This window comes from Mercenaria mercenaria, chromosome 14 (assembly GCF_021730395.1).
Source record: "Mercenaria mercenaria strain notata chromosome 14, MADL_Memer_1, whole genome shotgun sequence".
Classification (NCBI taxonomy): Eukaryota; Metazoa; Mollusca; class Bivalvia; order Venerida; family Veneridae; genus Mercenaria; species Mercenaria mercenaria.
Genome location: NC_069374.1, coordinates 23,248,767 through 23,265,583, shown reverse-complemented (window position 1 = coordinate 23,265,583; position 16,817 = coordinate 23,248,767). Strand labels below are relative to the sequence as shown.

At 36.4% G+C, this 16,817-nt stretch overlaps 2 protein-coding genes across 3 annotated transcripts in view; both read right to left on the bottom strand.

The window, feature by feature from the left end:
- The window catches only part of LOC123529642 (uncharacterized), a 582,930-nt gene that overhangs the window by 111,245 nt on the left and 454,868 nt on the right, over positions 1-16,817 (bottom strand). The gene's annotated exons all lie outside the window — the stretch shown is intronic.
- The window catches only part of LOC123534656 (uncharacterized), a 38,249-nt gene that overhangs the window by 5,126 nt on the left and 16,306 nt on the right, over positions 1-16,817 (bottom strand). The window contains exon 3 of the mRNA XM_053523051.1: positions 15,541-15,722. Within this exon, the coding sequence (XP_053379026.1) occupies positions 15,541-15,722 (182 nt within the window). The remainder of the gene's footprint in view (positions 1-15,540; positions 15,723-16,817) is intronic.

The following is a 16,817-nucleotide window of genomic DNA, read 5'->3' as shown; positions in this document are numbered from 1 at the left end:
AGGACAGTTACCAATTGTTCCTATAGCCACTTAAGTATGCAAATGTAAGCTTGGACGGACGGAAAGACGGACAGACAATGCCAAAACCATATCCCTCCGCCTTCGGCGAGGAATAATAAACATTGAAAAAATCTAAAAAAGGAGCAGAAATTTTAAACGTAATTTAGCAGTGGGTGGGGGTAAGGAGATTTTAAGCGGCGTAGGTGATTGAATACCAAAACACAAGAAACTGAAAATAAATGGGTAAACATGTGTGAGTGAGGGATTGGGAGTGCAAGTGAGTTATGTGGTTTGTTGCACTTCATCACCATTCACCATTATTCCAAGTTCACCATCAATCTTAATTCTAAGTTTAAAGTCAATAACTCGAACTGTTTTGAAGTTATGCTTCAAGAACAAAATACAAAGGTCAAATTTGAAATCAATTTGTGACCTTGACTAAATATGTAAGAGATTTTTTACTAATGGTAGTAGAGAAGTGTGGGGGGGGGGGGGGGGGGGGGGGGGACAGAACAGGCGGGAGTCATGCAGATTGCTGCACTCCTCAAATCACCTCATTAGCACCACCCACCTGTATTTCAAGTTTAAAGTCAATACATTTGAACCTTGAATTGTTTTGAAGTTGTGCTCTGGATACAAATTTGAACTATTTTTGTGCTCTTGACCCCTGACCTACAGACCAAGTCATGAGCTATGCATATTGTCTCACCACAACCTACCTATATGCCAAGTTTGAAGTCAATATTTTGAATGGTTATAAAGTTCTGCTCTTGACACAAAATATCACAGACTGATTTGACCTTTCTGTGACCTTGACCTTTGTCTACAGACCTGGTTCTTGTGCTTTGCACATTGCCTCATTGCCACCTACCTATATGCCAAATTTAAAATCAATACCTTGAGTGATTATCAAGTTATATTCCGGACACGAATATGACGGACGGACGGACGGACAGATGAATGGACAGACCCACGTGTAATGACATAATACGTCCGTTTTGTTTTCAAAACGGGCATGTTATTATAACACACACCTGTAATGATGCTTACTGAGACAAAGATCCCACCAAACAACAGTTACTGCTAAGTCACGAAAGGTGCATAATTTTGTGATATTGCAAAGCCGAGTTATGGATTCTGTATGTCATGTCAAACATCACAGTGAACAAGTGTGTGGGGTTTCAAACTATTCCTACATACCACATTACAAACAAGAGGGTCATGATGACCCTGAATCGCTCACCTGAGTAATATGAGCCACATGTTTCAAATGGCAAACTGATGCTAAAATTTTAAGAAGTCATATTCATGGTCACTGAAAGTCAGTTTTAAGATCAGTGTGCAAAACTGTAGATGTCATCCAAATTTCAAGGCTGTATCTTGAAAGACAAGAAAGTAGGTCAATAGGTCAAGGTCACAGTAAGGTGACCCCTAATCACTTGCGGTCATCAGGTATACCTAAAAAGTCTTGGAAATACGATCTGATAATTTTCGAAGTAATTTTTCCTATGTAAGTCATATAACAAGTGACCCCCAGGGCTGGGCCTCTTTTCACCCCAGGGGCATAATTTGAACAATCGTGTTATAGGTCCACTAGGCAATGCTACATACCAAATATCAAAGGCCTAGGCCTCGAACTTTCAGAAAAGAAGATTTTTATTTTTTTTTCCCTATATAAGTCTATGTTAAACTTGGGACCCCCAGGGCAGGGCCTCTTTTCAACAAAGGTGCGTAATTTGAACAATTTTGGTAGAGGAACACTAGGCAAGGCAACATACCAAATATCAAAAGCCTATGCCTTGCAGTTTCAGACAAGAACATTTTTGAAGTTTTTTTCCTATATAAGTTTATGTAAAACTTGAGACCCCCGGAGCAGGGCCTCTTTTCACCCCAGGGTAATATTTTGAATAATTTCGGTAGTGGACCACAAGGCAATGCTACATACTAAATATCAAAGGTCTAGGTCTTGTGGCTGTAGACAAGAAGATTTTTAAAGTTTTCTCCTATATAAGTCTTTGTATAACTTGGGACCCCCGGGGCGGAACTTCTTTTCACCCCAGGGGCACAATTTGAACAATCTTCATAGAGGACCATTAGATGATGTCACAAGCCAAATATCAAGGCTCTACACCTTGAGGTTTTGGACAAGAAGATTTTTTAAGTTTTTCTTTTCGGTTGCCATAGCAACCAGAGTTCTGCATGAAATTCAATTCTTTGAACAATTTTGAAAGGGGGCCACTCAAGGACCATTCCATGCCCAGTGGTTTTCAAGAAGATTTTTTTAGAAAATGTTGAAGGACACACGACACGCGGCGGACGACGCACGTCGCACAACGGACGACGGGCATTGAGCGGTCAAAAAAGCTCACTATGAGCCTTTGGCTCAGTTGAGCTAAAAACAAGGAGGCCATGATGGCTCTAGATAGCTCAGCTGAGTTCCATAGTACAAATGTGTGCCACATGTGCTACGGTTTTTATAAATTAACATATTTCAACCATTTTCATGTCACCCAAAGAGACAAGAAAAAGAAGACTTATACTCTTTATACTTCAAATCTTTACCTATCTCTTCAAACAATAATGTGTAGGTTTAACAGTGGATCTAATGATTCAATAACTTTAAAACAACGCTTCTGATCGCGCAATAATTAACCTATATAACTCGTGTGTTTACAACTTCTGATGAATTTATATGTCTATGATGTCACATAAAGGCCGATCATATCAGACATCAGAAATCTGACTATGATTGTTCAGATATGTCAATTAGACTTATGAGGTACATTCATTTTACCAAAAATGTGCATTGTGATGCTTTTTCAACAGTCATCTTAAACTGATTAATTTTATTGTTATGTATAAATTCAAAAGTATTTTACACTGGAACGATTAAAAGAATGTGAAAGAAGATTTATTTTTTTCTGTTAGGTTTTACATAACAACAACACATTTTAAGGTAATATGGTGACATTTTAGCTTCTGCTGGTGGAGGAGACCCAAGGTGCACCTTTCGGCAATTATCTATGGCATGGGCAGGCACCTGGGTAGAACCATCGTCTGTAAGCCAGCTGGATGGTTTCCTTGCACAAAAGAATTCCACACTTTAAAGGTTTTTAACCTACAGCAGTAAGGCAGAAGTGCTTCTAAGCCAGTGACCTTAACCATTCGGCCAAAAGATCCCTAGAAAGAAGATGATAACAAAACTGGAAATATAATATCTAGATCTTGGTTCAGACGCTTACATTTAAGAAAGAGATACATGGTTGTGTTTAAAGAATGTGTGGCAGACTTCAGCCTCCGCACACATTTAGGAGGCCAATACATTTAAGATCCAAATCTAAACTACTAAACCAGATTTATTGAAAGGATGAGGATTTAAATAATCTTAAGCTATGGCAGCCTCAAGAGGGTCCATTTGAATAAGCTTGAGAGTGGTCAATACAAAACTGCTACAGACCAAGTAGGGTGAAATTTTAAAACTGTCCATGAGAAGTTGTTTCATATCATTTTTTTTTTAGTTTTGGCAGCCCTTTTTTAACCCCTTACAAGAGGCCCAAGTCGCTCACCTGAGGCAGACCTTGACCTAATTAGATCTTGCTTGTAACAAAGTATTAAATTTAAAAAAGAATTTACAAAATTCAAAATCAAGAAAGACGTTTAAAGGTATTTCTATTTTTAGCTCTAGCGGCCCTTAAAAAGGGGTCAAGTGCCCCCATTTGAACAAATTTGAGAGAGGACCATATAATGATGCCAAGGACCAAGTTTAATGAAGATCCATCAAGCGGTGCATGATAAGAAGTCGTTTAAAGGTATTTCTATTTTTAGCTCTAGTGGCCCCTAAAAGGGGCAAAGTGCCCCCATTTGAACAAATTTGGGAGAGGACCATATAACGATGCTACAGACCAAGTTCGATGAATATCCATCAAGCCGTTCAAAAGAAGAGTCGTTTAAAGCTATTTCTATTTTTAGCTCTAGCAGCCCCTAAAAGGGGCCAAGTGCCCCCATTTAAACAAATTTGGGAGAGGACCATATAAAGATGCTACAGACCAAGTTTGATGAAGATCCATCAAGCGGTTCATGAGAAGAAGTCGTTTAAAGGTATTTCTATTTTTAGCTCTAGTGGCCCCTAAAAGGAAACAAATGACCCCATTTGAACAAATTTGGGAGAGGATCATATAATAATGCTACAGACAAAGTTTGATGAAGATCAATAAAGCGGTTCATGATAAGAAGCCGTTTAAAGGTATTTCTTTTTTTAGCTCTAGCGGGCCCTTTTACAGGCCAAGTGCCCCCATTTGAAAAAAATTGATAGAGGACCTCATCAGGATGCTACAGACACAATTTTGTGTTATTCTGACCAGTAGTTTCAGAGGAGAAGATGTTTAAGTATCAAAGGCCTGAAGGGCCTGAGAGTCGGCTAGTGATTGATGTACTGGTAGTAAAGTCTAAAATTGGTAAGGTTATAATATCTAACAACGGGAAATGAATACAGGATGCACATGAATGACTGGTTTTGTGTAATAAAAAGAATCTGCTTCCATGCAACTTATTTCAAATATATTTTTTCCTCAGATTATGTATAGTAATAAATCGATGAAACCGATTAAAGTAGTGTATGTACATTGAGGCTTCAATACTTTAAACATTTTTAAGATTCATACAATTTCCATCAATAGTATCAAAGTTCTAAAAAACCCATAGGAATGATCTGAGGGTCAGATCTAGAAATAAAGTAAACTGAAATGGATCTCATACACATGTAAAAGTTACAACTTGATATCTTCAATATCCTCTGAACAGAAAGTGTGATGGACAAGGGGGCAACTATAATTATGCTCCCCCATTTTAGGAACCATAACAAGCATATTAGTGAAGTAGAAAGAACAAGCATATTCAGTGAATTTTTAACTGCTGCCAAATAAGTTGTTTAAATATATTTTGAAAGATATTTTATTTCAAGATATACATAAGTTGTGTACAAAAAGACACAAGAGTATTGAATATACATGTGCTGTCCGGAATACACTTCAGTTTCCCGTTGGCCAATTTTTGCAAAGAGTCACAGGTTTTATTCTTTAAAGATTTGCAATTATTTTGATTGAAAAGCCATCTTCCTGCTTGCTGAAGACGGTTCGAACAGACAATATTAATTCAATTGATGCGTAGTACAACTTTCTTTGATCTGAACCAGATATATTTCTCTAAAATTGAAGAGTGGTTCGTTCGCAAAAAAAGAGGTCGAAAAGTACAAACTACAATTTGACAGTTGACACTAAGACACTGCCCATTACTATAACTATATATTTTCCCAGTAAACATTTGCCTCCAGCATTATCAAAACGGGTAATGATCGACTGGTATGTTCGCACGTGATAAAACTTGAATATGACAATTTGTATATTGAAATTTTATAGCGCGGATTGCCACATATAATTTGTAACTGATGGACAAAAGAACTGTTAAGATATTTTATGGCTAAAGGGCCTGGCCATAACCGTGTCATACGTCTTAGGAATTGTTCAATCATATTATAAGTGATGTGAATTAAAAGTATACTTGCTTTTGCGTTTAAAGATATGTAAATGTTACTGTCAATATATAGTGTAATGAATGTTTACACTGACGGGAAAATTGCGCATTCGAGACTAAGGGAAGTTACTCAGACTAGCTACCAATTTCGGAAAAGATAACGGATATTTATAAATGCAGTTCTTTTTTAGTAAAACCACCATTTATTCTATTTCAGACCTGTTTACCCCTTCAAAACCATGTCAGTGGTCCCTAAGTGATTTATCAGTAGTTTTGACCATCTGTCAGTAGTTACTCTGTATAAAGTCGTGTTGAGGCCATATGGCAGTGTATGTGCCTAAATACTGCTGGCAAGGTTTCCTGTAGTTTGGTGAAAAAAATATTGTAAATTTTTAAAGTCCACGCACCACACTTTCAATTATCCGTTTTGATCCCAGACTTGGCTGAAAAAAGTTCGAGACATTTTTATGCGGTCTGTAGCAGGGTGGGTATGGGAAGGGGTGTTGCTTCCTGCTTTGAATTAGTCAGATTTTGAAATGGGCACGGTGGCAACTGGTAAAAGGGCACATGTATCAAACTGCAAAGTGGCAATATGGGGGAGGGTGTGGGAGGATACCCTAATCCTGAAAGAAGGGTTTGGGGGTATCACCCCCAAGAAAATTTTGAAAATGTAGATCCTTGATACAGCCTTTGGTACATTGTCTAACTGAAAATAAAATGTTTCAACTTTTAAATATTACCTACATTCTTATTACAATATCCAAAGAATGAATGATTCACCATCATTGTCACTTCATATTTTTACTTCCAGGTCATGCCTCAGGACTGTAGAATATAAGTCTGATATGTGTATGTGTATAAAAAATAAATTCTAGAATCATTTCTGTTACAATGATATCGATCATGTCTGTTACTTGAATGTTAAAATTTCAGAAAACAGCTTCTCGATATTTATCAAAAAAAAAAATCCGGATACGATTACACTTTTCTAACTACCGCTCAAATCTACAGTTTCAACAATAATATATGTTTTACAAATCGTGATGATACGAAGACAGGTATAGCAGCATTTGGCAGTATCTGACATTAAAGTTTACAGTGACATTACCTCTTATTAAAATCATTTCATGAAAAATGACAGAGACGATCTCTACTTCCGATTTCAAAAACTGTACAAGAAAATACAATTTAATGTTTCGCCGATTTGTTTATTTCTCGAAAATTAAAGGAATAAAATCATTAAATCAAACAAACCAGTAAGAGCTTCTTCTCCCGATAATTTATCTGCTAACTTATAGCAAAGTTCAACCCATGTGTCAAGATGTTAATGACATGTACATAAAACACAGAATGGGTATCGGTTTCGATTTTTATGAGACCTGAATCAAAGGCAAATTATCCGAACCAGTCAAAATTCTAGAAAGGTTACGATTTAGAACAAAGGTATATGTAGACATTTCCATTTTCGCCACTCGCGATTTTGCATCATTTTGATCTGGTTGATCTCCGTAGTAAGTTTTGGTATTTCGTAGAAACTACGGACAATCCGTACGTAAACACTTGACGTCATGATCCATGTGATCAGGATTCATACGCGAGGTCTCGTGGAAGAATTAACGTATTGCACAAATCTTATTTGGGTCATACAAAATGAAACTGTCTTCACTTAATTTCATCGATTTGGTAAACTCTTTGATAAGAGACATTCCAATGCTTTCAGAGTTACCCGACTCAATAAAATACTAGCAGAATGTTCTGACACTACATTTTGTCTTTCGCTGGATGTTACGCGAGCATGGTAAATCTGCGCAATTCATGAAATGCACAGAAATAAATTTGTTATTTGCGCAATGATTTTGAAGACAGGCAGGGTAACAAATGGTTAAATTTGCCTAATAAATTCATTATGAAGTTTTCATTCGAATTTGTTAAAATAATATTTGCTGTTCTGTGACATAAGGGCATAAAATTAGTCACCATTATTATATGCGCAAAACTAGTATTACTAAATCCCGCCGAATCGTGTTATTCCAGATTACGCTTAATGAGTTACCGAGGAAGAAAATACGTGGCTTTATTCGAGTATTGCACAAGTACACTTCATAAATTTGACAGATCACATCGTATATTGGTCATATCAAATGGAATTGACATAAATGAATTTCATCCGATCAATGTACTCCTTGAAATTTGAGACAATCTAATGGAACTACATCAGTTCACTATGTTGTTCGTCCATTTAAGAAATGAGAAATCGGGCGACAGCAAGGACTCGTCAAACGCTTTCAGCGTTTAGCCGACTCAAAAATGTGGACGCCGGACCATCCCCCCATACTAATAGCTCACCCTGAACCTTCGGTTCAGGTAAGCTTAAAAGGGCCAAGTAGAATTATCTGAACAAGTTTGGGAAGAGCCCATACAAGGATACAACATAATTATTATGTTTAGTAACCGGTTTGCTATATTTTTCTATTACAGTTTCTTTTTGTTGCGGACCTAATAGAGATGGTACCTAAAAAATTCAAATTCATCTTTACAGGTTTTTTTCAGAGTGAAATGATAGCTAAGTGCACCAATTTTCTAAATATATTTATGGTTTTCCTCTTCTCCATGACAAAAATAGAAATATTTGATATCTAAAAAATGACTTTCTCAAAATATCTGAAGCAAAATGGACAACTCTTGTATTGACCGTTTTTCAAAGATTTTAGGACTTCCCCAATTATAGTCTATATCAAAAGCTCCCATGGCTAAATAAATTCAATAGAGTGTAATATAAGTTTACTCTACTTTCAACATTTTGAAAGAGCCTATACTGAACTTCCTTTTGTCTCTTAATAAAGTCAAATTCCAAGACTAGCCAAGAGTCTAAAACGCTTGAAAAAATTCTGAGTGAAAGAGAATGACATGCTCTTTATTATAAGCCTAACAAAACCATACCAAAAATGTACCTTAAAGAAGTTATTAAAGATTTTATATTGTAAACAAACCCCTACACTATTTTACCATCAATATTTTCCACTCATGAATGCACTCAATTCAGGTGATAATTGTTGATATATTTGTAAATGAGAGGCCCCAACAAAACATTTTTTTTCAAGTTTTGTAAACAGTATAAGTTTTGAATTAATGTTGATATCTGAAATTAACCGATTACTTTGTTTTCAACAATAAATAAAACACCTTTTAGTTTGTTTAGGGTATATGACCTGTAACGAAAATCATCAAATAGAGTAATCTCCATATGCTTTTTCAGCATTTATTCGTTTTTCAAGGAAAGCAAATGATCGTGCTAGTTCCCTCCAGAGAATGTTTAAGTTGAGAATTGCTTAAAATACATTACATAGAGTCATTACCTATCAGCTACCTTAACATGTAGTAATTACAACCACTACCTTAAACTATTGTAATTATATTTGACGACAATGAAATTTTTGTGTTACCAATTTAACTTTTTTTGTTATTTCTCATTGTTGGATATATACATTTTACATTTTGAGATATAAATGTTGTGTAAACCAATGTATCACCATTGAGAACAATAAATAAATACCTTTGGCTAAAAGATCAAAACTTAATAACGTTTCTTAATGTCGTTAATTTTCTTCAAAGGAATGTATGCATAATTCTATATAATCTTCATGCATTACTAAACTTTCTATCAGGGCCTCACTACAACTTACTAAATATCTGTCAGTGTAAGTCATGAGAAAAGTGTGCATATTGTATATTGAATACAAAGGGATTTAAACAAATGTAGGTCATATTTTGTCTGTCTGATAAGTTGTTTGAAAAGGGACCTATCTGATTTTTATCTTTCACGTTTGATCAATGTTTAATGTTGGCTTTAGTTTATTGGTCAATTCAGAGTTGTCCCCCTTTAATTTATTTGGGTAGGTACCATCTCTAGACCTAAGGCTGTTTGGGGTGCTTTGTGCTTCTGGGAAATCTGGCCTTACCTTCTTTTTTATCGTCATGATAATTATGTCTTGCTGTTCACCAAAAGTAATCTAAAGATTTTACGATTTTTTAGCTCTTACAGCAGCCCTTAAATGTTATTGAAATTGTTTGAACAGACTTCAGAGAGGTCCATACCACATTTGGTGAAGATGTCAAGTCTTTCATGAGAATTCCCTATTTTAACCCTGACAGTCCCTAAAAGGGGTCAAGTGGGATAATTTGAACAAACTTAAGAAGTCGGTGCAAGGATGTTTCTGAGTTTGGTGTAAATCCATTACAGGTTATTTCTAATTGTATTTGTAGCACTGGTGGCACCTAAAAGCGGCGAAGCGGACTTGTTTGAACAAAGTTGAGAGTGATCTATGCAAGGATGATTCTGAGCAAGCTTTGTGAATATTCGTAAGGTCATTTAACCAGATAACTTACAATGAAGCATGGACTCAGTAAAAGGAAAAGAAAATTGTTTAAAGAATTAATGGCAACCAGCGAATAAATTTACTAAACGGGTAAGGTTACAATCTTTCTAAAGATAAAATATGATATTAAAACGTTTAACACGTTAAATAATTCCAAATAATGCCTTTAAACATGCGTGTTATGTGCAAAACTCTTTTTCATCTTAGGCAAATAACAAGCACACAGGCCTATATATTTTATTTCCCCATATTGTAGACCAAATTTTTATTTAGTTTCATTAAACTCTACATTTTAAACAAATTTCTCTACGCGAAAATGATAACATAATCATTATTGTGATTTTCCCATAGACGCCCATTATAAAAACTTGTGTGAGGTCCAAATGTTTCAAAGCAATCTAGCAAAAAATCAAGCACATGACCATATCTTTCTTCATTTGCCAGATGTTCTGAGTTTTTCCTGAAGTCTTGAAAAATCTGGGTTTAATCAAATTCTACCTTGTTAACAAGAGGGTTATGATGACCCTATAACGCTCACCTGTTAAACTTGGCCTTGGAATCATCAAGGTAAACATTCTTACCAAGTTTCAAGAAGATAGGGTCATAAATTTGGCCTCTACAGTGTTAACAAGCTTTTCCTTTAATTTGAGTGGTGACCCAGGTTTTGACCCAATATCACCCAGTTTCGAATTTGTTCTAGGAATCATCAAGATAAACATTCTTACCAATTTTCTTGAAGAAAGGGTCATAAATATGGCCTAGAGTGTTAACAAGCTTTTCCTTTCATTTGTGCGGATGACCTAGTTTTTGACCCACATGATCCAATTTCAAAACTGACCTAGGAATCATCAAGATAAACATTCTGACCCAGTTTCATGAAGATAGGGTCATAAATGTGGCCTCAAGTGTGTTAACAAGCTTTTCCTTTGATTTGACCTGGTGACCTAGATTTTGACCCTACATGACCTAGTTTCTAACTTGGCCTAGAGATCATCAAGATAAACATTCTGTGCAAGTCTGTATCAAAGTAAAGCATAAATGAAACCTCTATACGGCTGCAAGGGCCGAAACAGAAATTTTGCCCCTTTCAAGGGCAGTAACTCTAGAATCCATGAAGGAATCTAGCCAGTTTTCAAAAGGAACCAAGATCTTATTGTGACTTAAGTTGTGTGTAAGTGTGGTTAAAATCGAAAGTAAAATGTCACCTCTATCCTGTTCACAAGGCAAAATTATATTTTTTGGCTCTTTCAGGAGTCAACCAGGGGCTGTAACTCCAGAACCTATGATTGGATCTGACGGATTCATCATGGAATCCAAGATCTATTGTTGTTAAAAATATTTTGCAAGTCTGTATCAAATCAAACCATAAATGAAGTCTCTATATGACTGCAAAAGCCAAAATAGCAAATTTTGGCCCTTTAAGGGGCCCTAACTCCGGAACCCATGATGGGATCTGACCTTTACCTTTCCCATGTCAAATCCCCCAAAAGATCAACTTCAACTACTGACAATTATCCTATGAAGTTTGAAGGCTTTCTCCAGTTACTGATTGGAATCTGCTTTCAGTCTTAAAGTAACTATGAACTTGGCCTTTGACCTAATGACCCCAATACCAATAGTGGCTATCTAATTAATGTATGGGGGAACGCATAACCTGAAATGGAATCATCAAGATAAACATTCTGACAAAGTTTCATGAAGATAGGCTCATAAATGTGGCCACTACAGCGTTAACAAGCTTTTCCTTTGATTTGAGTGGTGACCTAGTTTTTGACCCCACATAACCCAGTTTTGAACTTGGTCTAGGAATCATCAAGATAAACATTCTTACCAAGTTTCATGAAGATAGGGTCATAAATATGGCCTAGAATATTAACAAGCTTTTTCTTTGATTTGAGCGTATGACCAAGTTTTTGACCCACATGATCCAGTTTCAAACCTGACCTAGGAATCATCAAGATAAACATTCTGACCCAGTTTCATGAAGATAGGGTCATAAATGTGGCCTCAAGAGTGTTAACAAGCTTTTCCTTTGATTTGACCTGGTGACCTAGATTTTGACCCCACATGACCTAGTTTCTATCTTGGCCTAGAGATCATCAAGATAAACATTCTGTGCAAGTTTGTATCAAATCAAAGCATAAATGAAACCTCTATATGGCTGCAAGGGCCAAAATACAAAATTCTGTCCCTTTCAGGGGCAGTAACTCTAGAACCCATGATGGAATCTAGCTGGTTTTCAAAAGGAACCGAGATCTTATTGTGACTTAAGTCGTGTGTAAGTGTGGTTAAAATCGAATATAAAATTTCACCTCTATCCTGTTCACAAGATAAAAATTAACAAATTTTGGCTCTTTCAGGGGTCAATCAGGGGCCGTAACTCCAGAACCTATGATTGGATCTGACGGATTCATCATGAAATCCTAGATCTATTGTTGTTAAAGATATTTTGCAAGTTTGTATCGAATCAAACCATAAATGAAGTCTTTATATGGCTGACAAAGCCAAAATAGCAAATTTTGCCCCTTTATAGGGGCAATAACTCTTGAACCCATGATGGGATCTAGCCAATTTTCAAAAGAAACCGAGATATCATGCCAATACAAGCTGTGTGCAAGTTTGATTAAAGTTGATAGCAAAATGTGGTCTCTATCGTGTTCACAAGCCAAAATAGCAAATTTTGGTCCTTTAAGGAGCCATAACTCTGGAACCCATAAAAGGGGCCATAACTCTGGAACCCATAATGGGATCTGGCCAGTTTTCGAAAGGAAGTGAGATATTATGCCAATACAAGTTGTGTGCAAGTTTGATTAAAACTGATTGCAAAATGAGGTCTCTATCCTGTTCACAAGAAATTGTGGACGGGCAACGGACGGACGGACAGACGGATGAAGGGCGATCACAAAAGCTCACATTGTCACTACATGACAGGTGAGTTAATAACTTGAGTCTTGAGGTGGAAAGCCTATCTTATGTATGGTGAGATGTTAGATATTTACTTTATATTTCAAACAGATACAGCAGAAATTCATTTAACTCCTCATTTCCATTCTTTTGAAATGTCACCTTACATATTTTCTGAATCTTTGTATAAATGGCAGAAATCTTGAATTTCAGCTGCCATGTTGATGTTCAGGTTTGGGTCTCGACTAAAAATTAAATGCTAAGTATCACACAATCACCATGCCAAGAGGTTTCCTTGTAGAACTATCTGAACAATTTTATGTTTTAACACTCTTAAGACCACCCAAGGAATACCCAGGCCAACTTTTTCAACTTCCAGAGGAGATGTTGTTTGAAGAAAATTGTGGACAGACGGCCGGTGTAATGAAGTATTTCGACCCCCATAGAATAACGACCCCCCGGTCATTATTCTATAGAAAACGTGACTCCTTTCCTGTAAAATATTGACTCCACTTATAAAAAACTGACTCCCTTTAAAAACTCTATAGAATAACGACCCCCCGGTCATTATTCTATAGAAAAACTGATCCCTCCAAGTAAAATACTGACTCCCTAAAGATGACTCCCTTCGAATCTCATAGAATATCGACCCCGGTTATTATTCTATAGAAAAAGTGACTCCTTCCATGTAAAATACTCACTGCCGAAATTACTACATTCGAACTCTCATACAATATCGATTCCCGGACATTATTCTATTTAAAAAAGTTACTCTTTCCGTGTAAAACACCGGCTCCTAAAAAGACTTTCGACGATAATATCTATTAAAAAGTGATCTCCACCAAACCTAACGGACAATTTTACTAGATCTACAACTCTAATACCCTCCATTGCCAATAGTTAACATTTTGATTGTACTACTACTACTGGTGCCACTGCTTCTATTGCTATTACTACATGTACTTCTTCTTCTTCTTCTACTACTACTACTACTACTTCTACTACTACTACTACTAGTACTACAACTGCTACTGCTACTACTGATACTACTATACCTGCTTCCACTAATACGTCTTGTACATCTACCTCTTCTTCTCCTGCTGCTGTTGTTGCTGTCACTTATTCCTCTGCTGCTGCTGCTGCTACTGCTACTGCAACTGCCACTACCACTGCCACTACTACTACTACTACTACTACTACTTTCTATTGTTGCCGCTACCGTACTTTACTGCCACTGCTAAGTATTGCAACTTCTATTAATACTAAGTTCTATGCTAGCAGTTTCTTGTGCAGTTTTCTTCTGAAGAATTACTTCATACCGAAGTTTGCAGGGATTATTGACACTGGTGTGTTTTGTGAACGTATTGTGAATTGTTATTTTCCTGAAAAAATGTATACACCAAGATACAGCGTCTAGAAATAGAATCCCTTTTCCCGTTGCGGAATGCTCTGATTTCTGTGTCAAGTGATAGTATCTGGGGCTAATGGTAAAACGGAAGGACGGACGGACGGTCGGACAAGGGCAAATCTATATGCCGCCCCCCACCTCCCCTCCCCCGAGTGGGGGCATAAAATGCAGCAATTAGGCCTTAGATACACGAGTTATCACTAAATTTGACCAAATGACCGGGGGTCGTTTTTTTATGGGAGTCAATATTCTTCGTGAGGTTCAGTTTACTTCACGTGGGGGAGTCATAGTACTATGATCTGGAGGTCATAATACTATGACCGGGGGGTCACTTTTTCTATAGAATAATGACCGGGGGGTCATTATTCTATGGGGGTCGAAATACTTCATTACACCGGCCGGACGCTGAGTGATCATAATAGCTCACCCCTAGCACTTTATGTTCAGGTGAACTAAAAATTTACTGACACTAATCACATTAAAGAACTGATTATTCATATTAACCCCGCCCCGCCCTTTCCCCCACCAGCACTTTTGTTACTTATTTAGGGCCTAGTTGACATTTCTAACAACTTTTTTCGAAATAAGAATTGTAGTAAATAGCAAAAAACGTTGTATCAATCTAATAAAAAGAAATGAACATTTTAAGCATCATCTTCTTTAATCAGAAATATTTATGTACAACACACCATATTTTCATTTTCATTAAAATCTTTGTTATTTGAAGACGTAGCGTCAAAATATTTACAGCAATATGTGATTCTGCATAAAGTAAACATACATTAGCAATAACTTCATCAATTCCTTCTTGAAATCTTTATTTTGATAAATTATTAACTATATGTGTAAAGCAAAATTTTGACTGGAGAAAGTTCTCAAATCGCAGAAAAACCTCAAGGTAATCTAGGAAACTAGCGAAGCTAGGAAGCTGGAAGACATACCATCGGAAAGAGATTTTTGTGCTGTTTAGCCTGCACTACGTCTGATAAAGAACATTTACAAAATTTCAATTTCAATATTAATGTGACCATGACCTTTCATCTACAGACTTCAAAAACAGTACATGTAATCTTCTGACCACAAACAATCATCCTATCAAGCTTGAAAGTCATAGGTCTAAAGGTCCTTCAGTGTTTAATCTGAAATAATTTTCAGTCTAATGTTCACTGTGACCTTGAACCCCCAAAAGAATAAGCATCTTCATTTGCTAACCAAGGCAATCATCCTATGAAGACTGACTGTAAATCCAAGCCAGACCAACATGAGAAAAACAATTTACACCATTTTCATCGGGGTGAGGGGCATTAGTAAAGCATCACTCACCCATTGAGTTTTTTCCGGCAATATTCTTCATCTCTTGCGGATACATTTCATCAGTGCTTTCTCCAGATTCTACCTCCCAGTCCATTTCATTACCAAACAAACTTTCTGCAGAATCTATGAGGAGTGTGCCAACAAGCCACTGATTTTGAAAATCTGATACAGCTGATAACCCTTGACTGTTCCTGAAAATCAAAATAGTACCAACTATGCTTGCCTACCATTTTATAAAGAAGAGCTATTAAATGAAAACACACTACTCTGAAATGATGACAAATACAGAACAAACATTACTATTATTACTATTATATGGAGGAAGTTTGTGTGTGTAAAGAGAAGGGAGATAAGATACACAAGGAATGAAAGAGGTATTCTGGGGTTTAAGGTGGAGGGCTGTCCTAAGAAACATAAATTCAAACACAAGAAATTAAGAGATCTGAAATGACAAAATATTCAAAGTATTTTCAAGAGTTGAGGTTGTGGTGGATACATGGGGTGGGTGTACATGTGTGATAATAAACTTGGGCGGTAAAAATTATCAACGCTTAAAAAACTGATGGGTGGAGAAATTGTTCTGGTATGGTCAAAAGACTCATGCTAGGGGAAATGGTAATTTAAAAACAACAGGGCCATGATGGCCCTATATCGCTCAACTGAGGTTACTTGCTTGCTAGAACAGTTAAAAGTTTCTACTTAATAAATACAGGCAAAATGTTTATGTTAGGTATTTGGTTTTTTTTCTAGGTCAAGTGTTTCTCCAGTTATTGATTGGAAATGGTTTTCCATGTTCTGGCCCATGTGACCTTGACCTCTGAAAAAACAAGCAAATTCGATGAATTGGTATCCCCCGTCGAAAGGGTTTGTGGTGAGGAATGGCAAAAAAATATATCTGTCAAAAAGTTAAGGATGTTAATAAGAAGCAAGTAATTTCATTAGTCAAAATCAATTTAACAGAAAACAAATGTTTAATTAAAGAGTACACAATAAATGTACGATACTTTGATCCTGACTAAAGAATTTATTTTGAATGGAATATGCTTACTGTAATAAGCTTAGCTTTTAAAATTAAATGCAGTTAATTGAAATGTGAGCTTGAAGTTTAACTGGAACGAAATATTGTCTTTGAGTGGTTTGGCACCAGGTGTTGCTGATTAACAAGTTCATGTACATTTGAACTTAAAAGAACAGATGTCCTTAAGAGAACACAGGTAAGATATCTTGAACATGGCTGAGGGCAAAGTTTGTGCAGTCACAACTTAACATGTTGAAGGTTTGAACAT